The sequence below is a fragment of the Phytophthora ramorum genome (assembly GCF_020800215.1).
Source record: "Phytophthora ramorum isolate Pr-102 chromosome Unknown Phyram_PR-102_s0022, whole genome shotgun sequence".
Classification (NCBI taxonomy): domain Eukaryota; phylum Oomycota; class Peronosporomycetes; order Peronosporales; family Peronosporaceae; genus Phytophthora; species Phytophthora ramorum.
In genome coordinates this window covers 306,098-329,825 of record NW_027150668.1, presented here as the reverse complement: position 1 = coordinate 329,825, position 23,728 = coordinate 306,098, and the positions used below count along the sequence as shown (strand labels likewise).

The 23,728-nt window shown below is 58.3% G+C and overlaps 9 protein-coding genes across 9 annotated transcripts; 8 read left to right on the top strand and 1 right to left on the bottom strand.

The window, feature by feature from the left end:
* Window positions 1-256: 256 nt before the first annotated feature.
* KRP23_14703 (Retrovirus-related Pol polyprotein from transposon TNT 1-94) lies at window positions 257-4,123 on the top strand (the record flags this gene model as incomplete). The annotated part of the gene is made up of 1 exon (XM_067885555.1): window positions 257-4,123. The coding sequence occupies one exon, from the start codon at window positions 257-259 to the stop codon at window positions 4,121-4,123; it is 3,867 nt and encodes a 1,288-aa protein (XP_067737212.1).
* Window positions 4,124-4,715: 592 nt separating this feature from the next.
* Window positions 4,716-6,878, top strand: KRP23_14702 (Retrovirus-related Pol polyprotein from transposon TNT 1-94; the record flags this gene model as incomplete). The annotated part of the gene is made up of 1 exon (XM_067885553.1): window positions 4,716-6,878. One exon carries the CDS (start codon window positions 4,716-4,718, stop codon window positions 6,876-6,878), a length of 2,163 nt encoding a protein of 720 aa, XP_067737211.1.
* A 364-nt stretch (window positions 6,879-7,242) lies between these two features.
* KRP23_14701 (Retrovirus-related Pol polyprotein from transposon TNT 1-94) lies at window positions 7,243-8,319 on the top strand (the record flags this gene model as incomplete). The annotated part of the gene is made up of 1 exon (XM_067885552.1): window positions 7,243-8,319. The coding sequence occupies one exon, from the start codon at window positions 7,243-7,245 to the stop codon at window positions 8,317-8,319; it is 1,077 nt and encodes a 358-aa protein (XP_067737210.1).
* Window positions 8,320-8,597: 278 nt separating this feature from the next.
* On the bottom strand, window positions 8,598-12,740 carry KRP23_14700 (Retrovirus-related Pol polyprotein from transposon TNT 1-94; the record flags this gene model as incomplete). Its single annotated transcript, XM_067885551.1, has 1 exon — window positions 8,598-12,740. The coding sequence occupies one exon, from the start codon at window positions 12,738-12,740 to the stop codon at window positions 8,598-8,600; it is 4,143 nt and encodes a 1,380-aa protein (XP_067737209.1).
* Window positions 12,741-13,182: 442 nt separating this feature from the next.
* KRP23_14699 (Retrovirus-related Pol polyprotein from transposon TNT 1-94) lies at window positions 13,183-16,143 on the top strand (the record flags this gene model as incomplete). Its single annotated transcript, XM_067885550.1, has 1 exon — window positions 13,183-16,143. One exon carries the CDS (start codon window positions 13,183-13,185, stop codon window positions 16,141-16,143), a length of 2,961 nt encoding a protein of 986 aa, XP_067737208.1.
* A 423-nt stretch (window positions 16,144-16,566) lies between these two features.
* On the top strand, window positions 16,567-17,751 carry KRP23_14698 (Retrovirus-related Pol polyprotein from transposon TNT 1-94; the record flags this gene model as incomplete). The annotated part of the gene is made up of 1 exon (XM_067885549.1): window positions 16,567-17,751. One exon carries the CDS (start codon window positions 16,567-16,569, stop codon window positions 17,749-17,751), a length of 1,185 nt encoding a protein of 394 aa, XP_067737207.1.
* Window positions 17,752-18,174: 423 nt separating this feature from the next.
* On the top strand, window positions 18,175-19,359 carry KRP23_14697 (Retrovirus-related Pol polyprotein from transposon TNT 1-94; the record flags this gene model as incomplete). Its single annotated transcript, XM_067885548.1, has 1 exon — window positions 18,175-19,359. The coding sequence occupies one exon, from the start codon at window positions 18,175-18,177 to the stop codon at window positions 19,357-19,359; it is 1,185 nt and encodes a 394-aa protein (XP_067737206.1).
* Window positions 19,360-19,782: 423 nt separating this feature from the next.
* Window positions 19,783-20,967, top strand: KRP23_14696 (Retrovirus-related Pol polyprotein from transposon TNT 1-94; the record flags this gene model as incomplete). The annotated part of the gene is made up of 1 exon (XM_067885547.1): window positions 19,783-20,967. One exon carries the CDS (start codon window positions 19,783-19,785, stop codon window positions 20,965-20,967), a length of 1,185 nt encoding a protein of 394 aa, XP_067737205.1.
* Window positions 20,968-21,390: 423 nt separating this feature from the next.
* Window positions 21,391-22,575, top strand: KRP23_14695 (Retrovirus-related Pol polyprotein from transposon TNT 1-94; the record flags this gene model as incomplete). Its single annotated transcript, XM_067885546.1, has 1 exon — window positions 21,391-22,575. One exon carries the CDS (start codon window positions 21,391-21,393, stop codon window positions 22,573-22,575), a length of 1,185 nt encoding a protein of 394 aa, XP_067737204.1.
* Between the last annotated feature and the right edge of the window lie 1,153 nt (window positions 22,576-23,728).

Sequence of the window (23,728 nt, the reverse complement as noted above, 5' to 3'; positions counted from 1 at the left end):
ACGCGGGACACTGATGATGGGACGCTGTTTACGCTACGGGGATTACGGGACACGTGGGTACAAGATTGTGGGTACAAGATGGGCATCCACGTGGGAGTCGCTGATTGGCTGAAGCAACTCAGTATCCGGTAAGGAATCCAGTAGAGTGTATCCAGTAGAGAATCCAGTAGGCTTAGAGGTAGCAAAGGAGTTTGCGAACTAAGGACCTAAATCAATCACTTTGCATTTTGCCATCAAGCGACCAAGCCTTTTGGTTATGAGCCCAAGCCCCGTCTTCCCTGCCCAAGACCCCGACTACGCCTTCGCCATGGACGCCACCCCGACCACGACCGCCCGCATCAACAAGTTCAACGGAACCAACTTCCACACGTGGAAGTTCAAGATGCAGATGGTGCTCGAGGAGCGCGAACTGTGGGAAGTGACGAGTGGGGAAGTGAAGCTGGAGCACTGCACGACCACGGCGGATCAAGCGACGTTCAAGAGGAAGTCGCGTAAGGCGCTGGCGATCATCTGTCTCGCGATGGAGGACTCGCAGCTGCCGCTGGTTCGCTCGGCCAAGGACGCGCATGATGCATGGTCAAGACTGGAAGGACACTTCGAGAAGAAGAGTTTGGCCAACAAGCTCTTTCTTCGTCGGCGTTTCTTCACGACGATGATGGACGAAGGTGATGATGTGCTGGAGCACATCAACAAGCTCAAGACGCTGGCGGAGCAGCTCGACGCGGTTGGCGCTCCGGTCAGCGAGGACGACTTGGTGATCACGCTTCTGGGCAGTCTGAGCGAGTCGTACCAGTTCCTGATCACGGCGTTGGAGTCGAGAGCCGACTCGCTGTCGTGGGAACTCGTGACGTCTCGGCTGCTGCATGAGGACATGAAGCGCAAGGAACAAGGTGGCGGCGGCGTGGACGGAGCCGCGCACGGCCAAGGTCAAGCGTTCATGGTCAACAACAACAAGCGCAAGGGCCGACCGGTGAAGAAGACCGGCGCGTGCCACAACTGCGGCAAGCAAGGACATTGGATCGCGGAGTGTCCCTCGCGGGTCCAGAACGACGCTGAGCGATATCGGTCGCAGCGTGCGAACGTCGCGCAGGACGAAGAAGATCCTGGCGACTACCTTTTCTCGGTTGGTCGTACGAGCAGTACCGCCAAGCCGAGTGACATGTGGCTGGTCGACTCGGGTGCGACGCAGCACATGACGAGTTCCAAGACGTACATGAGGAACTACAAGACGATGGCTCCGGTGGACGTGCATCTCGCGGACGACGGTGTGGTTCAGGCGGTGGGGACCGGCGACATTGTCATGTCGATGAAGACGCCGCGCGGCATGAAGAAGGGTGTGCTCACGAATGTGTGGCATATCCCGAAGCTGTCGCGCAACCTGTTTTCGGTCGGCCGCTTCACCAAGGACGTCGGGCCAGTGACCTTCGAGAGCGACGGGTGCTTCGCGGACAACAAGGGTCTCAAGTGGCAGCTCGGCGCTCGTGAGGGCAAAGGGCTGTTCAAGCTGTGCATGACTCCGATGATGCCTGACGAGGCCAATGCGGCAAGTTCGAAGGATCGCCAAGGGGACACCACGTCGTACCTCTGGCACCTCCGACTTGGTCACATTGGCCATGGCGGTCTAGACGCCATCGTCAAGAAGAGCTACGGTGTTGGCATCGACATGACGTCGGTGAAGCAGTGGGAGCTGTGCGACGGGTGTGCACTCGGCAAGCAAACGCGAGTGAGCTACATGAAGTCGTCCCCGAACCGTGCCAAGCACGTGCTGGAGGTGGTTCACAGCGATGTGTGTGGCCCCATGCAGACGCCAACGTTTGGGGGCAAGCGCTACTTCGTCACGTTCATCGACGACAAGTCGCACTTCTGCGTGGTGTACTTGCTGAGGAACAAGTCCGAGGTGGCTGCCAAGTTCGCGGAGTTTGTGGCGTTTGCTGAAACTCAGACCGGCAAGCGCGTGCAGACACTCCGGAGCGACAACGGTGGCGAGTACACTTCCGGTGCGATGGCCAAGTTCTGCGCGGACCGCGGTATCGTGCAGAAGTTCACTCCGCCGTACACGCCTCAGTTGAACGGAGTGGCCGAGCGGATGAACCGGACGTTGGTGGAGTGTGCGCGCTGCATGCTGGAACATGCCGGATTGCCCAAGACGTATTGGGGTGAAGCCGTAGTGACGGCTACGTTCCTCCGTAATCGGTGTCCGACACGCGCCGTCAGCCACGACAAGTCTCCGCACCAAGTCTGGACGGGCAAGAAGCCGCTGCTGGCGAACCTGAAAGTGTTCGGTTGCCACGCGTATGTGCACGTGCCGAAGGCGAAGCGCACCAAGTTCGACGCTCGGTCGGTGCGCTGTCGGTTCCTGGAGGAAGTCACGGAGGTTCCAAGTGCCAAGCGGTATGCGTCGCAGAGTCGACACCAGACTCTGGACGAGATGTCGGCTGCGGCTCAAGAAAGTCAAGACTTCGAAGCTGCGTACGTCGTGGATTCAGTGGGAGAAATGCCGACCACGTTCAAGTCGGCGATGGAATCCAGCGACGCAGTCAAGTGGAAGGAGGCGTGCGACTCGGAGTGTGACTCGCTGCTCAAGAACGACACGTGGGATGTCGTACCACTGCCGAAGGGACGCAAGGCGATCGGCTGCAGATGGGTGTTTCGCGTGAAGGAGAACCAAGCTGGAGAGATTGAGCGGTTCAAGGCGCGACTGGTGGCCAAGGGGTTTTCGCAGAAGTACGGCATCGACTACGACGAGATCTTCGCACCCGTGGCCAAGTTCACGTCCATCCGGATCGTACTGAGTCTGGCTGCCAAGTACGGTCTCAAGCGGCACCAGATGGATGTCAAGACTGCGTTCCTCAACGGTGTGCTGGACGAAGACATCTACATGGCACAGCCCGATGGCTATGTGGACGAAGACCACCCGGACCACGTGTGCAAGCTCAAGCGGTCGCTGTACGGACTGAAGCAGTCGCCGCGCATGTGGAACCAGACCATCGACGACTTCATGCTCAAGCTGGGGTTCAAGAAGTGCGAGTCCGACCACTGCGTCTACCTGAAGCGTGACGGCCAAGACATGATCTTCGTGGCGCTCTACGTCGACGACTTGGTCCTCGCTAGCAGCAACGACGAGCTGTTGGAATCGACCAAGCACGCGTTGAGCAAGCGGTTTGAGATGACGGACCTCGGCGAGCTGGAGTACTTCCTCGGGATGGAGATCAAGAACGACCGCGGCTCCGGAAAAGTGACGGTGCGGCAGACCAAGTTTCTCAAGTCCATCCTGACCAAGTTCGGCATGCAAGACAGCAAGCCTGTGAAGACGCCGCAAGACCCCGGACTCAAGCTGACCAAGAACATGTGTGAGGGTGGCTGCCAGCATGAAGACACGATGAAGAACGTGCCGTATCGGAGTGCCGTCGGTGCTCTCATGTACTTGATGGTGGCAACGCGTCCGGACCTGGCTGCTGCAGTGGGAGTGCTGAGCCAGTTCTCTGCCGACCCGTGTCCGACGCATTGGCAAGCCCTCAAGCGTGTGCTGCGGTACCTCCAAGCGACGCCTACGCATGGACTCGAGTTCTCACGGGAAGACAGCCTTGGTATGTGCGGCTATTCGGATGCGGACTGGGCCGGCGACATCGAGTCTCGACGGAGCACAAGCGGCTACGCGTTCATGATGAACGGCGGATGCATCAGCTGGAGGAGCAAGAAGCAGCGGACGGTGGCGCTGTCTTCGACGGAGGCCGAGTACATGGCGCTATCGGAGGCGACACAAGAGGCAGTGTGGCTCAAGGTGTTCCTGTGCGAGCTCGGCGAGATGGCAAGCGATGAAGCGGTCAAGATCTACGAGGACAACCAAGGCTCCATCGCGTTGGCCAAGAACCCGCAGTTCCACAAGCGCACCAAGCACATCGACATTCGCTACCACTTCGTGCGCGAGAAGGTGGAAGACGGTCAAGTGGTGCTGCAGTATGTTTCGACAACCGACATGCTGGCGGACATGATGACGAAGGCGATCACTGCGGTGCAGTTCAGTGTGCTTCGGAGCAAGCTCGGGATCCAAGGTGCAATCGCTGTCGAGTCGAGTGGGAGTGTTGTCAAGAAGGCGCCTCGGGCAGCTGCCGTATACCGGTAGGATACCGGTATGACCTTCACTCAGTGGGACCGCAATCATTCCTGTGTTGACGGGACGCTGATGATGGGACGCGGGACACTGATGATGGGACGCTGTTTACGCTACGGGGATTACGGGACACGTGGGTACAAGATTGTGGGTACAAGATGGGCATCCACGTGGGAGTCGCTGATTGGCTGAAGCAACTCAGTATCCGGTAAGGAATCCAGTAGAGTGTATCCAGTAGAGAATCCAGTAGGCTTAGAGGTAGCAAAGGAGTTTGCGAACTAAGGACCTAAATCAATCACTTTGCATTTTGCCATCAAGCGACCAAGCCTTTTCTGATGATGGGACGCGGGACACTGATGATGGGACGCTGTTTACGCTACGGGGATTACGGGACACGTGGGTACAAGATTGTGGGTACAAGATGGGCATCCACGTGGCAGTCGCTGATTGGCTGAAGCAACTCAGTATCCGGTAAGGAATCCAGTAGAGTGTATCCAGTAGAGAATCCAGTAGGCTTAGAGGTAGCAAGGGAGTTTGCGAACTAAGGACCTAAATCAATCACTTTGCATTTTGCCATCAAGCGACCAAGCCTTTTCTTCGCAAGATGGTCGACAACGACATGATCAAGGACGCGAAGGCACCTTCCAAGTCGAGTGGACCAAGCGTGTGTCGCGGCTGTCAGCAAGGCAAGATGGCCCAGAAGCCGTTCCCAAGCAACCGTGACAAGCGTCGCTACGACACGTTCGAGCTGCTCCACTTCGACATCTGCGGCCCCATGGAAGAAGAGTCACTGGGTGGCAGCAAGTATCTGCTGCTGATCGTGGACGAAGCCAGCGGATGCATGAAGGGGTTCTGCCGGCGTGCCAAGTCGGTGAGCGAAGACTGCATCAAGACGTACGTCACGAAGGTGCAGACGCAGTTCGGCAAGAAGGTCAAGTTTGTGCGGCACGACGGAGCTCGTGAGTTCGCGACCAACTCGCTCAAGGCCTTCTACGAAGTCGAAGGCATCGAGCAGCAAACCACGGTTCCATACGCGCACCAGACCAACGGCACGGCAGAACGCGCCATCCGGACCATCGTCACGATCGGCCGCAGCATGCTGCATCACGCCAAGTTGGACAAGTGTTTCTGGGCTGAGGCGGCCATGACGGCCATCTACGTGAAGAACCGCCTGCCGTCACCCAAGGTGGAGCACAAGACTCCATTCGAGATCGTGTACAAGGCCAAGCCAAGTGTGAAGCACATGCGTGTGTTCGGATGCCAGACGTACATCCTGACGCCGAAGGAAAAGCGACGCAAGTGGGACCCCAAGGCTCGCGCCGGGTTGTTCCTCGGCTACGAAGAAGTGTCCAAGGCGTATCGACTTTATGACATCGAGGCGGGGCAGGTGGTTGTCAGTCGCGATGTCAACTTCGATGAGTCGGCCTTTGGACTTTCGGCGCATACTTCGGATGAAGACGTCGATGATGCTGCGCTGGACCTGGACGCGCTGGACCTGGACGACAACGATGGACCGCGCCAAACGAGCTTCAAGCAGGCGGGGAAGCGCAAGAGCCGACCGAGTGGCGACGATGACACTGCCAGAAGATCGCGCCCCGTTCGCCACCGAGCTGGCTTAGAAGAAGCAAGTGCGCCGGATGTATCCTCCTCGCGCCGAGCTGAACCCGACGAAGAAGAAAAGTCTGGGGACCAAGATGAAGACGACGACTCGACGCCTCCAGTGTTTTGGCGTGCCAGTGCCAACGCTGTGGAAGCAGCAGCCGATCTATCGGAGCCGACGACGTTCCAAGAGGCTGTGAACGGCCCTGATCAAGTGCACTGGCGCAAGGCGATCCGCGCGGAGCTCAAGTCGATGCGACTGCGTGGTGTGTTTCGAGCTGCCAAGTTGCCCAGCGGCCAGCGCGCCATCGGCACCAAGTGGGTGTTCAAGATCAAGCGCAAAGCGGACGGCTCGATCGAGAAGTACAAGGCACGCCTCGTGGCCAAGGGCTTCAAGCAGAAGTACGGCATCGACTACACGGAGACGTTCTCGCCCGTGGTCAAGTACGTGACGCTGCGCATGATCATCGCGATCGCCAAGTACTTCGGCTGGCCCCTCGACCAACTCGACGTCGTGACAGCGTTCCTGTACGGGGTCATGAAGGAGGTGGTGTTCTGCGTGGTTCCCGAAGGCGTTGAGCTGGATGATGGCTTCGACTGCCTGGAATTGGTGAAGGCCATCTACGGTCTCAAGCAAGCTTCGCGCGTGTGGAACGAGACCTTCGACGAGTTCATGTGCTCTATCAGTTTCCAAGTGTCGGCCTTCGATCCGTGCCTCTACATCAAGGTGGTGGACGGTCAGTGCGTGCTCGTGCTGGTGTACGTGGACGACGTGCTGATTACCGGGAGTTCGCTCGAGCTGATCGCACGCACGAAGACGGACCTGAAGACGCGCTTCGAGATGACCGACAGCGGCAAGTGCGCGTTTGTTCTTGGGATCGAGCTGGTGGACGGCCCGGACGGCAGCGTGACCATGTGCCAGCGTCGCTACGTGGACGACATCCTGAAACGCTTCGCCATGGACGAGTGCAAGGCTGTGGTGAGTCCGGTGGACATGAGCACTCGACTGGTTCCAAGCGACGCGGCGACCAAGGTGAACGCTCCGTTTCGCGAAGCTGTTGGTGCGCTGATGCACCTGATGACCGCCACGCGCCCGGACATCGCGTACGCCGTTGGCTATGTGTCTATTGAGGGTATGGAGGGTTACCGGTTTGGTATCGGTTGTTGACCGTGAACCGGTTAACCCGAACCGGTCCAATCCGAACCCACGCCGATTACGCCACCGACGATTACGCCACTGTCGATTACGCCACCTGTGGGTACAAGATTGTAGGTACAAGATGGGCTTCGACGTGGCGCTCTCTCATTGGCTGAAGTAACTCAGTATCCAGTAAAGAATCAAGTAGTGTGTATCCAGTAGGTCTAGAGTAGCGAGAAGGCTAGCGAGCTAAAGACCTCAATCAATCACTTTCGAATCTTCGTTCTACCCCTCAAGTGGTTTCCAGTCTCCGCTCCGGTCTCGCCCAGAGTGCTGCCCTCCCTCCGCTCCGTCAAGCTTCACGGTGTCCAAGATCCATACCTTCCATCAGGTTATGAGCCCAAGCACCATGTCCTCTGCCCACGACGCCTCCACCAAGGTCTCCATCGACAAGTTCAACGGAGACAACTACGCGACGTGGAACCGCTACATGCGTGGCGTGTTCCTGACCAAGTCGGTGTGGCATGTCGTGAACCGAGAGACGACGCCGAGCTTCACGGACTCGCGGCCCAAGGACGAGTACGTCAAGTCGAGCAACATCGCGTTCGGACTGATGTTGCTCCACATGGACGCGGACTACCACCATGTGGTCGACGACTGCGAGGAAGCGTGGGTTGCGTGGACGCGCCTGAAGACGCTGTACGGTGGTTCGCAGAAGGCTGGTCGCATCTACCTGAAGCGCCAACTCTTCAGCATGGAGATGTCGGAAGGCGGGAACGTGTTGCATCACTGCAACGAGGTCCTCAACATCAGCGCCAAGCTCAGCAGCATCGGCGCCAAGATGGAGGACGAGGACGTGGCGATCTGCCTGTTGCGCAGTCTCCCCAAGAGCTACGAGAACGTCGTGCTGAACTTGGAGATGAGCAGCGCTGAGCTGCGATCGCAAGACGTCGTGAAGGTGCTGACGAATGAGCACATCAAGCGGCAAGGCGAGAAGACGGCGACGGTGAAGACGGAGGACGCGGCCAAGGCGTTCAACACCGACCGAGAGTCTCGCCAGTGCACGTACTGCGGGAAATTGGGGCACACCATCGACAAGTGCTGGACCAAGCAGAAGGACGAGAATCGGGGCCCAAGACGCGGCGGCAATGGCAATGGCCGTGGACGCGGGGCCAACAATGCCCAGTGGAGGAACGACGACGCCAGCTACGACTACGGCTACGGCTATGATCGAGTGGCGTTCGCGGTCTCACTGGAGTGTGGCATTTCGACGGGCAAGGATATGCTCGGCATGTGGGCGGTCGACAGCGGCGCAACGCACCACATCTGCAACGACAAGGCCAAGTTCGCCCATTTGATTGAGCGAAACGAGGGCGAACTTTCGGTAGCCGACGGCAACAAGACGGCCATCATGGGTGTGGGGACCATCGAAAAGGCTTGGTCGCTTGATGGCAAAATGCAAAGTGATTGATTTAGGTCCTTAGTTCGCAAACTCCCTTGCTACCTCTAAGCCTACTGGATTCTCTACTGGATACACTCTACTGGATTCCTTACCGGATACTGAGTTGCTTCAGCCAATCAGCGACTCCCACGTGGATCCCATCTTGTACCCACAATCTTGTACCCACGTGTCCCGTAATCCCCGTAGCGTAAACAGCGTCCCATCATCAGTGTCCCGCGTCCCATCATCAGCGTCCCGTCAACACAGGAATGATTGCGGTCCCACTGAGTGAAGGTCATACCGGTATCCTACCGGTATACGGCAGCTGCCCGAGGCGCCTTCTTGACAACACTCCCACTCGACTCGACAGCGATTGCACCTTGGATCCCGAGCTTGCTCCGAAGAACTTGGAACTGCACCGCAGGAATTGCCTTCGTCATCATGTCCGCCAGCATGTCCGTTGTCGAAACATACTGCAGCACCACTTGACCGTCTTGCACCTTCTCGCGCACGAAGTGGTAGCGAATGTCGATGTGCTTGGTGCGCTTGTGGAACTGCGGGTTCTTGGCCAGCGCGATGGAGCCTTGGTTGTCCTCGTAGATCTTGATCGCTTCATCGCTTGCCATCTCGCCGAGCTCGCACAGGAACACCTTGAGCCACACTGCCTCTTGTGTCGCCTCCGATAGCGCCATGTACTCTGCTTCCGTTGAAGACAGCGCCACCGTCCGCTGCTTCTTGCTCCTCCAGCTGATGCATCCGCCGTTCATCATGAACGCGTAGCCGCTTGTGCTCCGTCTTGACTCGATGTCGCCGGCCCAGTCCGCATCCGAATAGCCGCACATACCCAGGCTGTCTTCCAGTGAGAATTCGAGTCCATGCGTAGGCGTCGCTTGGAGGTACCGCAGCACACGCTTGAGGGCTTGCCAATGCGTCGGACACGGGTCGGCAGAAAACTGGCTCAGCACTCCCACTGCAGCAGCGAGGTCCGGACGCGTTGCCACCATCAAGTACATGAGAGCACCGACGGCACTCCGATACGGCACGTTCTTCATCGTGTCTTCATGCTGGCAGCCACCCTCACACATGTTCTTGGTCAGCTTGAGTCCGGGGTCTTGCGGCGTCTTCACAGGCTTGCTGTCTTGCATGCCGAACTTGGTCAGGATGGACTTGAGAAACTTGGTCTGCCGCACCGTCACTTTTCCGGAGCCGTGGTCGTTCTTGATCTCCATCCCGAGGAAGTACTCCAGCTCGCCGAGGTCCGTCATCTCAAACCGCTTGCTCAACGCGTGCTTGGTCGATTCCAACAGCTCGTCGTTGCTGCTAGCGAGGACCAAGTCGTCGACGTAGAGCGCCACGAAGATCATGTCTTGGCCGTCACGCTTCAGGTAGACGCAGTGGTCGGACTCGCACTTCTTGAACCCCAGCTTGAGCATGAAGTCGTCGATGGTCTGGTTCCACATGCGCGGCGACTGCTTCAGTCCGTACAGCGACCGCTTGAGCTTGCACACGTGGTCCGGGTGGTCTTCGTCCACATAGCCATCGGGCTGTGCCATGTAGATGTCTTCGTCCAGCACACCGTTGAGGAACGCAGTCTTGACATCCATCTGGTGCAGCTTGAGACCATACTTGGCAGCTAGACTCAGTACGATCCGGATGGACGTGAACTTGGCCACTGGCGCGAAGGTCTCGTCGTAGTCGATGCCGTACTTCTGCGAAAACCCCTTGGCCACCAGTCGCGCCTTGAACCGCTCAATCTCTCCAGCTTGGTTCTCCTTCACGCGAAACACCCATCTGCAGCCGATCGCCTTGCGTCCCTTCGGCAGTGGTACGACATCCCACGTGTCGTTCTTGAGCAGCGAGTCACACTCCGAGTCGCACGCCTCCTTCCACTTGACTGCGTCGCTGGATTCCATCGCCGACTTGAACGTGGTCGGCATTTCTCCCACTGAATCCACGACGTACGCAGCTTCGAAGTCTTGACTTTCTTGAGCCGCAGCCGACATCTCGTCTAGAGTCTGGTGTCGACTCTGCGACGCATACCGCTTGGCACTTGGAACCTCCGTGACTTCCTCCAGCGACTGCGTCCGCGGGTGTCGCTTGTTGCCGGGCCCGAAGTCTTCGTCCCGCGCAGCTTCCTCTTCTTCCTCTTCTTCGTTGTCGTCTTCATCCGACTGCGACGAATCTTGATCCGTCGTCTCTTCATCTTGAATGACCACCACCTCCCTCTGATGGTAGTCGCGTCTCCCACTGTCGAAGACGTCTTCCATGAACTGCGCGTCGCGGCTCACCAGCACGCGACTGCTCTCCAGTTCTTCGAATCGATACGCTTTCCCGTGCTCCGAGTACCCCAGGAACCGACAGCGCACCGACCGAGCGTCGAACTTGGTGCGCTTCGCCTTCGGCACGTGCACATACGCGTGGCAACCGAACACTTTCAGGTTCGCCAGCAGCGGCTTCTTGCCAGTCCAGACTTGGTGCGGAGACTTGTCGTGGCTGACGGCGCGTGTCGGACACCGATTACGGAGGAACGTAGCCGTCATCACCGCTTCACCCCAATACGTCTTGGGCAAGCCGGCATGTTCCAGCATGCAGCGCGCACACTCCACCAACGTCCGGTTCATCCGCTCGGCCACTCCGTTCAGCTGAGGCGTGTACGGCGGAGTGAACTTCTGCACGATACCGCGGTCCGCACAGAACTTGGCCATCGCGCCGGAAGTGTACTCGCCACCGTTGTCGCTCCGGAGTGTCTTCACGCGCTTGCCGGTCTGAGTTTCAGCAAACGCCACAAACTCCGCGAACTTGGCAGCCACCTCGGACTTGTTCCTCAGCAAGTACACCACGCAGAAGTGCGACTTGTCGTCGATGAACGTGACGAAGTAGCGCTTGCCCCCAAACGTTGGCGTCTGCATGGGGCCACACACATCGCTGTGAACCACCTCCAGCACGTGCTTGGCACGGTTCGGGGACGACTTCATGTAGCTCACTCGCGTTTGCTTGCCGAGTGCACACCCGTCGCACAGCTCCCACTGCTTCACCGACGTCATGTCGATGCCAACACCGTAGCTCTTCTTGACGATGGCGTCTAGACCGCCATGGCCAATGTGACCAAGTCGGAGGTGCCAGAGGTACGACGTGGTGTCCCCTTGGCGATCCTTCGAACTTGCCGCATTGGCCTCGTCAGGCATCATCGGAGTCATGCACAGCTTGAACAGCCCTTTGCCCTCACGAGCGCCGAGCTGCCACTTGAGACCCTTGTTGTCCGCGAAGCACCCGTCGCTCTCGAAGGTCACTGGCCCGACGTCCTTGGTGAAGCGGCCGACCGAAAACAGGTTGCGCGACAGCTTCGGGATATGCCACACATTCGTGAGCACACCCTTCTTCATGCCGCGCGGCGTCTTCATCGACATGACAATGTCGCCGGTCCCCACCGCCTGAACCACACCGTCGTCCGCGAGATGCACGTCCACCGGAGCCATCATCTTGTAGTTCCTCATGTACGTCTTGGAACTCGTCATGTGCTGCGTCGCACCCGAGTCGACCAGCCACATGTCACTCGGCTTGGCGGCACTGCTCGTACGACCAACCGAGAAAAGGTAGTCGCCAGGATCTTCTTCGTCCTGCGCGACGTTCGCACGCTGCGACCGATATCGCTCAGCGTCGTTCTGGACCCGCGAGGGACACTCCGCGATCCAATGTCCTTGTTTGCCGCAGTTGTGGCACGCGCCGGTCTTCTTCACCGGTCGGCCCTTGCGCTTGTTGTTGTTGACCATGAACGCTTGACCTTGGCCGTGCGCGGCTCCGTCGACGCCGCCGCCACCTTGTTCCTTGCGCTTCATGTCCTCATGCAGCAGCCGAGACGTCACGAGTTCCCACGACAGCGAGTCGGCTCTCGACTCCAACGCCGTGATCAGGAACTGGTACGACTCGCTCAGACTGCCCAGAAGCGTGATCACCAAGTCGTCCTCGCTGACCGGAGCGCCAACCGCGTCGAGCTGCTCCGCCAGCGTCTTGAGCTTGTTGATGTGCTCCAGCACATCATCACCTTCGTCCATCATCGTCGTGAAGAAACGCCGACGAAGAAAGAGCTTGTTGGCCAAACTCTTCTTCTCGAAGTGTCCTTCCAGTCTTGACCATGCATCATGCGCGTCCTTGGCCGAGCGAACCAGCGGCAGCTGCGAGTCCTCCATCGCGAGACAGATGATCGCCAGCGCCTTACGCGACTTCCTCTTGAACGTCGCTTGATCCGCCGTGGTCGTGCAGTGCTCCAGCTTCACTTCCCCACTCGTCACTTCCCACAGTTCGCGCTCCTCGAGCACCATCTGCATCTTGAACTTCCACGTGTGGAAGTTGGTTCCGTTGAACTTGTTGATGCGGGCGGTCGTGGTCGGGGTGGCGTCCATGGCGAAGGCGTAGTCGGGGTCTTGGGCAGGGAAGACGGGGCTTGGGCTCATAACCAAAAGGCTTGGTCGGTTGATGGCAAAATGCAAAGTGATTGATTTAGGTCCTTAGTTCGCAAACTCCCTTGCTACCTCTAAGCCTACTGGATTCTCTACTGGATACACTCTACTGGATTCCTTACCGGATACTGAGTTGCTTCAGCCAATCAGCGACTCCCACGTGGATCCCATCTTGTACCCACAATCTTGTACCCACGTGTCCCGTAATCCCCGTAGCGTAAACAGCGTCCCATCATCAGTGTCCCGCGTCCCATCATCAGCGTCCCGTCAACACAGGAATGATTGCGGTCCCACTGAGTGAAGGTCATACCGGTATCCTACCGGTATACGGCAGCTGCCCGAGGCGCCTTCTTGACAACACATCGTGGAACGAGTGGTTCTGCCCAACGGCGACGAGCGCGACATCGAGATCAAGAACGCGCTGTACGTGCCGAGCATGAGCAAGAATCTGCTCTCCGTGCCACAGATCAACAAGAGTGGTCTGTTCCAAGTCGTGTTCGACGGCACCCAGATGTGCGTTGCGCACAAGGCCTCCAAGCAAGTGGTGGCGGCGGCGAACCTCGTGGATGGCCTCTACTGGCTCCAGACGCCTCAGCGATCGGCGAATGCGGCGACCAGTGGGAAGACGGTCGACCTGCACGCGCGTATGGGTCACGCTCCGGTGGAGGTGCTTCGCAAGATGGTCGACAACGACATGATCAAGGACGCGAAGGCACCTTCCAAGTCGAGTGGACCAAGCGTGTGTCGCGGCTGTCAGCAAGGCAAGATGGCCCAGAAGCCGTTCCCAAGCAACCGTGACAAGCGTCGCTACGACACGTTCGAGCTGCTCCACTTCGACATCTGCGGCCCCATGGAAGAAGAGTCACTGGGTGGCAGCAAGTATCTGCTGCTGATCGTGGACGAAGCCAGCGGATGCATGAAGGGGTTCTGCCGGCGTGCCAAGTCGGTGAGCGAAGACTGCATCAAGACGTACGTCACGAAGGTGCAGACGCAGTTCGGCAAGAAGGTCAAGTTTGTGCGGCACGACGGAGCTCGTGAGTTCGCGACCAACTCGCTCAAGGCCTTCTACGAAGTCGAAGGCATCGAGCAGCAAACCACGGTTCCATACGCGCACCAGACCAACGGCACGGCAGAACGCGCCATCCGGACCATCGTCACGATCGGCCGCAGCATGCTGCATCACGCCAAGTTGGACAAGTGTTTCTGGGCTGAGGCGGCCATGACGGCCATCTACGTGAAGAACCGCCTGCCGTCACCCAAGGTGGAGCACAAGACTCCATTCGAGATCGTGTACAAGGCCAAGCCAAGTGTGAAGCACATGCGTGTGTTCGGATGCCAGACGTACATCCTGACGCCGAAGGAAAAGCGACGCAAGTGGGACCCCAAGGCTCGCGCCGGGTTGTTCCTCGGCTACGAAGAAGTGTCCAAGGCGTATCGACTTTATGACATCGAGGCGGGGCAGGTGGTTGTCAGTCGCGATGTCAACTTCGATGAGTCGGCCTTTGGACTTTCGGCGCATACTTCGGATGAAGACGTCGATGATGCTGCCCTGGACCTGGACGCGCTGGACCTGGACGACAACGATGGACCGCGCCAAACGAGCTTCAAGCAGGCGGGGAAGCGCAAGAGCCGACCGAGTGGCGACGATGACACTGCCAGAAGATCGCGCCCCGTTCGCCACCGAGCTGGCTTAGAAGAAGCAAGTGCGCCGGATGTATCCTCCTCGCGCCGAGCTGAACCCGACGAAGAAGAAAAGTCTGGGGACCAAGATGAAGACGACGACTCGACGCCTCCAGTGTTTTGGCGTGCCAGTGCCAACGCTGTGGAAGCAGCAGCCGATCTATCGGAGCCGACGACGTTCCAAGAGGCTGTGAACGGCCCTGATCAAGTGCACTGGCGCAAGGCGATCCGCGCGGAGCTCAAGTCGATGCGACTGCGTGGTGTGTTTCGAGCTGCCAAGTTGCCCAGCGGCCAGCGCGCCATCGGCACCAAGTGGGTGTTCAAGATCAAGCGCAAAGCGGACGGCTCGATCGAGAAGTACAAGGCACGCCTCGTGGCCAAGGGCTTCAAGCAGAAGTACGGCATCGACTACACGGAGACGTTCTCGCCCGTGGTCAAGTACGTGACGCTGCGCATGATCATCGCGATCGCCAAGTACTTCGGCTGGCCCCTCGACCAACTCGACGTCGTGACAGCGTTCCTGTACGGGGTCATGAAGGAGGTGGTGTTCTGCGTGGTTCCCGAAGGCGTCGAACTGGATGGTGACTTTGACTGCCTGGAACTGGTGAAGGCCATCTACGGTCTCAAGCAAGCTTCGCGCGTGTGGAACGAGACCTTCGACGAGTTCATGTGCTCTATCGGCTTCCAAGTGTCGGCCTTCGATCCGTGCCTCTACATCAAGGTGGTGGACGGTCACTGCGTGCTCGTGCTGGTGTACGTGGACGACGTGCTGATTACCGGGAGTTCGCTCGAGCTGATCGCACGCACGAAGACGGACCTGAAGACGCGCTTCGAGATGACCGACAGCGGCAAGTGCGCGTTTGTTCTTGGGATCGAGCTGGTGGACGGCCCGGACGGCAGCGTGACCATGTGCCAGCGTCGCTACGTGGACGACATCCTGAAACGCTTCGCCATGGACGAGTGCAAGGCTGTGGTGCGTCCGGTGGACATGAGCACTCGACTGGTTCCAAGCGACGCGGCGACCAAGGTGAACGCTCCGTTTCGCGAAGCTGTTGGTGCGCTGATGCACCTGATGACCGCCACGCGCCCGGACATCGCGTACGCCGTTGGCTATGTGTCGCGCTTCATGGAGAACCCCCAAGAGGAACACTGGGTTGCGGTCAAGCGCATCTTTCGCTACCTGCAAGGCACCAAGACGCATGGCATCTGCTTCAAGCCGGGTGACAACATCGACTTTCGTGGCTACTCGGACGCGGACTGGGCCGGCGACCTCGCGGACCGCAAGTCCACTTCAGGCTACACGTTCATGCTCATGAGTGCGCCTGTGAGCTGGGGAAGCAAGAAGCAGTCAAGCGTGTCGCTGTCCACGAGCGAAGCGGAGTACATCGCGCTCAGTCTGGCTATCCAAGAAGGCAAGTGGATCCATCGCCTGCTGTGCGAGATTCTGGCGGCTGCCAACGAGACGGGGCCCGAGCTCATGATCCGTGAAGACAACCAGTCGTGCATCAAGATGACCAAGAACCCGGTGAACCACGGCCGCGCCAAGCACATCGACATCAAGTACCACCACATCCGCGACGAAGTGAAACGCGGTGAAGTGAAGCTCGAGTATTGCGAGACTTCTGTGATGCTGGCGGACATCATGACGAAGGCGCTTGCGGGACCACGCCACACGGAGCTGACGGCGGCTCTCGGCATTCATGGGACTTCGCATTGAGGGGGCGTATTGAGGGTATGGAGGGTTACCGGTTTGGTATCGGTTGTTGACCGTGAACCGGTTAACCCGAACCGGTCCAATCCGAACCCACGCCGATTACGCCACCGACGATTACGCCACTGTCGATTACGCCACCTGTGGGTACAAGATTGTAGGTACAAGATGGGCTTCGACGTGGCGCTCTCTCATTGGCTGAAGTAACTCAGTATCCAGTAAAGAATCAAGTAGTGTGTATCCAGTAGGTCTAGAGTAGCGAGAAGGCTAGCGAGCTAAAGACCTCAATCAATCACTTTCGAATCTTCGTTCTACCCCTCAAGTGGTTTCCAGTCTCCGCTCCGGTCTCGCCCAGAGTGCTGCCCCTCCCTCCGCTCCGTCAAGCTTCGGTGTCAAGATCCATACCTTCCATCATTCCTGTACGGGGTCATGAAGGAGGTGGTGTTCTGCGTGGTTCCCGAAGGCGTCGAACTGGATGGTGGCTTCGACTGCCTGGAACTGGTGAAGGCCATCTACGGTCTCAAGCAAGCTTCGCGCGTGTGGAACGAGACCTTCGACGAGTTCATGTGCTCTATCGGCTTCCAAGTGTCGGCCTTCGATCCGTGCCTCTACATCAAGGTGGTGGACGGTCACTGCGTGCTAGTGCTGGTGTACGTGGACGACGTGCTGATTACCGGGAGTTCGCCCGAGCTGATCGCACGCACGAAGACGGACCTGAAAACGCGTTTCGAGATGACCGACAGCGGCAAGTGCGCGTTTGTTCTTGGGATCGAGCTGGTGGACGGCCCGGACGGCAGCGTGACCATGTGCCAGCGTCGCTACGTGGACGACATCCTGAAGCGCTTCGCCATGGACGAGTGCAAGGCTGTGGTGCGTCCGGTGGACATGAGCACTCGACTGGTTCCAAGCGACGCGGCGACCAAGGTGAACGCTCCGTTTCGCGAAGCTGTTGGTGCGCTGATGCACCTGATGACCGCCACGCGCCCGGACATCGCGTACGCCGTTGGCTATGTGTCGCGCTTCATGGAGAACCCCCAAGAGGAACACTGGGTTGCGGTCAAGCGCATCTTTCGCTACCTGCAAGGCACCAAGACGCATGGCATCTGCTTCAAGCCGGGTGACAACATCGACTTTCGTGGCTACTCGGACGCGGACTGGGCCGGCGACCTCGCGGACCGCAAGTCCACTTCAGGCTACACGTTCATGCTCATGAGTGCGCCTGTGAGCTGGGGAAGCAAGAAGCAGTCAAGCGTGTCGCTGTCCACGAGCGAAGCGGAGTACATCGCGCTCAGTCTGGCTATCCAAGAAGGCAAGTGGATCCATCGCCTGCTGTGCGAGATTCTGGCGGCTGCCAACGAGACGGGGCCCGAGCTCATGATCCGTGAAGACAACCAGTCGTGCATCAAGATGACCAAGAACCCGGTGAACCACGGCCGCGCCAAGCACATCGACATCAAGTACCACCACATCCGCGACGAAGTGAAACGCGGTGAAGTGAAGCTCGAGTATTGCGAGACTTCTGTGATGCTGGCGGACATCATGACGAAGGCGCTTGCGGGACCACGCCACACGGAGCTGACGGCGGCTCTCGGCATTCATGGGACTTCGCATTGAGGGGGCGTATTGAGGGTATGGAGGGTTACCGGTTTGGTATCGGTTGTTGACCGTGAACCGGTTAACCCGAACCGGTCCAATCCGAACCCACGCCGATTACGCCACCGACGATTACGCCACTGTCGATTACGCCACCTGTGGGTACAAGATTGTAGGTACAAGATGGGCTTCGACGTGGCGCTCTCTCATTGGCTGAAGTAACTCAGTATCCAGTAAAGAATCAAGTAGTGTGTATCCAGTAGGTCTAGAGTAGCGAGAAGGCTAGCGAGCTAAAGACCTCAATCAATCACTTTCGAATCTTCGTTCTACCCCTCAAGTGGTTTCCAGTCTCCGCTCCGGTCTCGCCCAGAGTGCTGCCCCTCCCTCCGCTCCGTCAAGCTTCGGTGTCAAGATCCATACCTTCCATCATTCCTGTACGGGGTCATGAAGGAGGTGGTGTTCTACGTGGTTCCCGAAGGCGTCGAACTGGATGGTGGCTTCGACTGCCTGGAACTGGTGAAGGCCATCTACGGTCTCAAGCAAGCTTCGCGCGTGTGGAACGAGACCTTCGACGAGTTCATGTGCTCTATCGGCTTCCAAGTGTCGGCCTTCGATCCGTGCCTCTACATCAAGGTGGTGGACGGTCAGTGCGTGCTCGTGCTGGTGTACGTGGACGACGTGCTGATTACCGGGAGTTCGCCCGAGCTGATCGCACGCACGAAGACGGACCTGAAAACGCGTTTCGAGATGACCGACAGCGGCAAGTGCGCGTTTGTTCTTGGGATCGAGCTGGTGGACGGCCCGGACGGCAGCGTGACCATGTGCCAGCGTCGCTACGTGGACGACATCCTGAAGCGCTTCGCCATGGACGAGTGCAAGGCTGTGGTGCGTCCGGTGGACATGAGCACTCGACTGGTTCCAAGCGACGCGGCGACCAAGGTGAACGCTCCGTTTCGCGAAGCTGTTGGTGCGCTGATGCACCTGATGACCGCCACGCGCCCGGACATCGCGTACGCCGTTGGCTATGTGTCGCGCTTCATGGAGAACCCCCAAGAGGAACACTGGGTTGCGGTCAAGCGCATCTTTCGCTACCTGCAAGGCACCAAGACGCATGGCATCTGCTTCAAGCCGGGTGACAACATCGACTTTCGTGGCTACTCGGACGCGGACTGGGCCGGCGACCTCGCGGACCGCAAGTCCACTTCAGGCTACACGTTCATGCTCATGAGTGCGCCTGTGAGCTGGGGAAGCAAGAAGCAGTCAAGCGTGTCGCTGTCCACGAGCGAAGCGGAGTACATCGCGCTCAGTCTGGCTATCCAAGAAGGCAAGTGGATCCATCGCCTGCTGTGCGAGATTCTGGCGGCTGCCAACGAGACGGGGCCCGAGCTCATGATCCGTGAAGACAACCAGTCGTGCATCAAGATGACCAAGAACCCGGTGAACCACGGCCGCGCCAAGCACATCGACATCAAGTACCACCACATCCGCGACGAAGTGAAACGCGGTGAAGTGAAGCTCGAGTATTGCGAGACTTCTGTGATGCTGGCGGACATCATGACGAAGGCGCTTGCGGGACCACGCCACACGGAGCTGACGGCGGCTCTCGGCATTCATGGGACTTCGCATTGAGGGGGCGTATTGAGGGTATGGAGGGTTACCGGTTTGGTATCGGTTGTTGACCGTGAACCGGTTAACCCGAACCGGTCCAATCCGAACCCACGCCGATTACGCCACCGACGATTACGCCACTGTCGATTACGCCACCTGTGGGTACAAGATTGTAGGTACAAGATGGGCTTCGACGTGGCGCTCTCTCATTGGCTGAAGTAACTCAGTATCCAGTAAAGAATCAAGTAGTGTGTATCCAGTAGGTCTAGAGTAGCGAGAAGGCTAGCGAGCTAAAGACCTCAATCAATCACTTTCGAATCTTCGTTCTACCCCTCAAGTGGTTTCCAGTCTCCGCTCCGGTCTCGCCCAGAGTGCTGCCCCTCCCTCCGCTCCGTCAAGCTTCGGTGTCAAGATCCATACCTTCCATCATTCCTGTACGGGGTCATGAAGGAGGTGGTGTTCTGCGTGGTTCCCGAAGGCGTCGAACTGGATGGTGGCTTCGACTGCCTGGAACTGGTGAAGGCCATCTACGGTCTCAAGCAAGCTTCGCGCGTGTGGAACGAGACCTTCGACGAGTTCATGTGCTCTATCGGCTTGCAAGTGTCGGCCTTCGATCCGTGCCTCTACATCAAGGTGGTGGACGGTCACTGCGTGCTAGTGCTGGTGTACGTGGACGACGTGCTGATTACCGGGAGTTCGCCCGAGCTGATCGCACGCACGAAGACGGACCTGAAAACGCGTTTCGAGATGACCGACAGCGGCAAGTGCGCGTTTGTTCTTGGGATCGAGCTGGTGGACGGCCCGGACGGCAGCGTGACCATGTGCCAGCGTCGCTACGTGGACGACATCCTGAAGCGCTTCGCCATGGACGAGTGCAAGGCTGTGGTGCGTCCGGTGGACATGAGCACTCGACTGGTTCCAAGCGACGCGGCGACCAAGGTGAACGCTCCGTTTCGCGAAGCTGTTGGTGCGCTGATGCACCTGATGACCGCCACGCGCCCGGACATCGCGTACGCCGTTGGCTATGTGTCGCGCTTCATGGAGAACCCCCAAGAGGAACACTGGGTTGCGGTCAAGCGCATCTTTCGCTACCTGCAAGGCACCAAGACGCATGGCATCTGCTTCAAGCCGGGTGACAACATCGACTTTCGTGGCTACTCGGACGCGGACTGGGCCGGCGACCTCGCGGACCGCAAGTCCACTTCAGGCTACACGTTCATGCTCATGAGTGCGCCTGTGAGCTGGGGAAGCAAGAAGCAGTCAAGCGTGTCGCTGTCCACGAGCGAAGCGGAGTACATCGCGCTCAGTCTGGCTATCCAAGAAGGCAAGTGGATCCATCGCCTGCTGTGCGAGATTCTGGCGGCTGCCAACGAGACGGGGCCCGAGCTCATGATCCGTGAAGACAACCAGTCGTGCATCAAGATGACCAAGAACCCGGTGAACCACGGCCGCGCCAAGCACATCGACATCAAGTACCACCACATCCGCGACGAAGTGAAACGCGGTGAAGTGAAGCTCGAGTATTGCGAGACTTCTGTGATGCTGGCGGACATCATGACGAAGGCGCTTGCGGGACCACGCCACACGGAGCTGACGGCGGCTCTCGGCATTCATGGGACTTCGCATTGAGGGGGCGTATTGAGGGTATGGAGGGTTACCGGTTTGGTATCGGTTGTTGACCGTGAACCGGTTAACCCGAACCGGTCCAATCCGAACCCACGCCGATTACGCCACCGACGATTACGCCACTGTCGATTACGCCACCTGTGGGTACAAGATTGTAGGTACAAGATGGGCTTCGACGTGGCGCTCTCTCATTGGCTGAAGTAACTCAGTATCCAGTAAAGAATCAAGTAGTGTGTATCCAGTAGGTCTAGAGTAGCGAGAAGGCTAGCGAGCTAAAGACCTCAATCAATCACTTTCGAATCTTCGTTCTACCCCTCAAGTGGTTTCCAGTCTCCGCTCCGGTCTCGCCCAGAGTGCTGCCCCTCCCTCCGCTCCGTCAAGCTTCGGTGTCAAGATCCATACCTTCCATCATTCCTGTACGGGGTCATGAAGGAGGTGGTGTTCTGCGTGGTTCCCGAAGGCGTCGAACTGGATGGTGGCTTCGACTGCCTGGAACTGGTGAAGGCCATCTACGGTCTCAAGCAAGCTTCGCGCGTGTGGAACGAGACCTTCGACGAGTTCATGTGCTCTATCGGCTTCCAAGTGTCGGCCTTCGATCCGTGCCTCTACATCAAGGTGGTGGACGGTCACTGCGTGCTAGTGCTGGTGTACGTGGACGACGTGCTGATTACCGGGAGTTCGCCCGAGCTGATCGCACGCACGAAGACGGACCTGAAAACGCGTTTCGAGATGACCGACAGCGGCAAGTGCGCGTTTGTTCTTGGGATCGAGCTGGTGGACGGCCCGGACGGCAGCGTGACCATGTGCCAGCGTCGCTACGTGGACGACATCCTGAAGCGCTTCGCCATGGACGAGTGCAAGGCTGTGGTGCGTCCGGTGGACATGAGCACTCGACTGGTTCCAAGCGACGCGGCGACCAAGGTGAACGCTCCGTTTCGCGAAGCTGTTGGTGCGCTGATGCACCTGATGACCGCCACGCGCCCGGACATCGCGTACGCCGTTGGCTATGTGTCGCGCTTCATGGAGAACCCCCAAGAGGAACACTGGGTTGCGGTCAAGCGCATCTTTCGCTACCTGCAAGGCACCAAGACGCATGGCATCTGCTTCAAGCCGGGTGACAACATCGACTTTCGTGGCTACTCGGACGCGGACTGGGCCGGCGACCTCGCGGACCGCAAGTCCACTTCAGGCTACACGTTCATGCTCATGAGTGCGCCTGTGAGCTGGGGAAGCAAGAAGCAGTCAAGCGTGTCGCTGTCCACGAGCGAAGCGGAGTACATCGCGCTCAGTCTGGCTATCCAAGAAGGCAAGTGGATCCATCGCCTGCTGTGCGAGATTCTGGCGGCTGCCAACGAGACGGGGCCCGAGCTCATGATCCGTGAAGACAACCAGTCGTGCATCAAGATGACCAAGAACCCGGTGAACCACGGCCGCGCCAAGCACATCGACATCAAGTACCACCACATCCGCGACGAAGTGAAACGCGGTGAAGTGAAGCTCGAGTATTGCGAGACTTCTGTGATGCTGGCGGACATCATGACGAAGGCGCTTGCGGGACCACGCCACACGGAGCTGACGGCGGCTCTCGGCATTCATGGGACTTCGCATTGAGGGGGCGTATTGAGGGTATGGAGGGTTACCGGTTTGGTATCGGTTGTTGACCGTGAACCGGTTAACCCGAACCGGTCCAATCCGAACCCACGCCGATTACGCCACCGACGATTACGCCACTGTCGATTACGCCACCTGTGGGTACAAGATTGTAGGTACAAGATGGGCTTCGACGTGGCGCTCTCTCATTGGCTGAAGTAACTCAGTATCCAGTAAAGAATCAAGTAGTGTGTATCCAGTAGGTCTAGAGTAGCGAGAAGGCTAGCGAGCTAAAGACCTCAATCAATCACTTTCGAATCTTCGTTCTACCCCTCAAGTGGTTTCCAGTCTCCGCTCCGGTCTCGCCCAGAGTGCTGCCCTCCCTCCGCTCCGTCAAGCTTCGGTGTCCAAGATCCATACCTTCCATCAGAAACGCGGTGAAGTGAAGCTCGAGTATTGCGAGACTTCTGTGATGCTGGCGGACATCATGACGAAGGCGCTTGCGGGACCACGCCACACGGAGCTGACGGCGGCTCTCGGCATTCATGGGACTTCGCATTGAGGGGGCGTATTGAGGGTATGGAGGGTTACCGGTTTGGTATCGGTTGTTGACCGTGAACCGGTTAACCCGAACCGGTCCAATCCGAACCCACGCCGATTACGCCACCGACGATTACGCCACTGTCGATTACGCCACCTGTGGGTACAAGATTGTAGGTACAAGATGGGCTTCGACGTGGCGCTCTCTCATTGGCTGAAGTAACTCAGTATCCAGTAAAGAATCAAGTAGTGTGTATCCAGTAGGTCTAGAGTAGCGAGAAGGCTAGCGAGCTAAAGACCTCAATCAATCACTTTCGAATCTTCGTTCTACCCCTCAAGTGGTTTCCAGTCTCCGCTCCGGTCTCGCCCAGAGTGCTGCCCTCCCTCCGCTCCGTCAAGCTTCGGTGTCCAAGATCCATACCTTCCATCAGAAACGCGGTGAAGTGAAGCTCGAGTATTGCGAGACTTCTGTGATGCTGGCGGACATCATGACCAAGGCGCTTGCGGGACCACGCCACACGGAGCTGACGGCGGCTCTCGGCATTCATGGGACTTCGCATTGAGGGGGCGTATTGAGGGTATGGAGGGTTACCGGTTTGGTATCGGTTGTTGACCGTGAACCGGTTAACCCGAA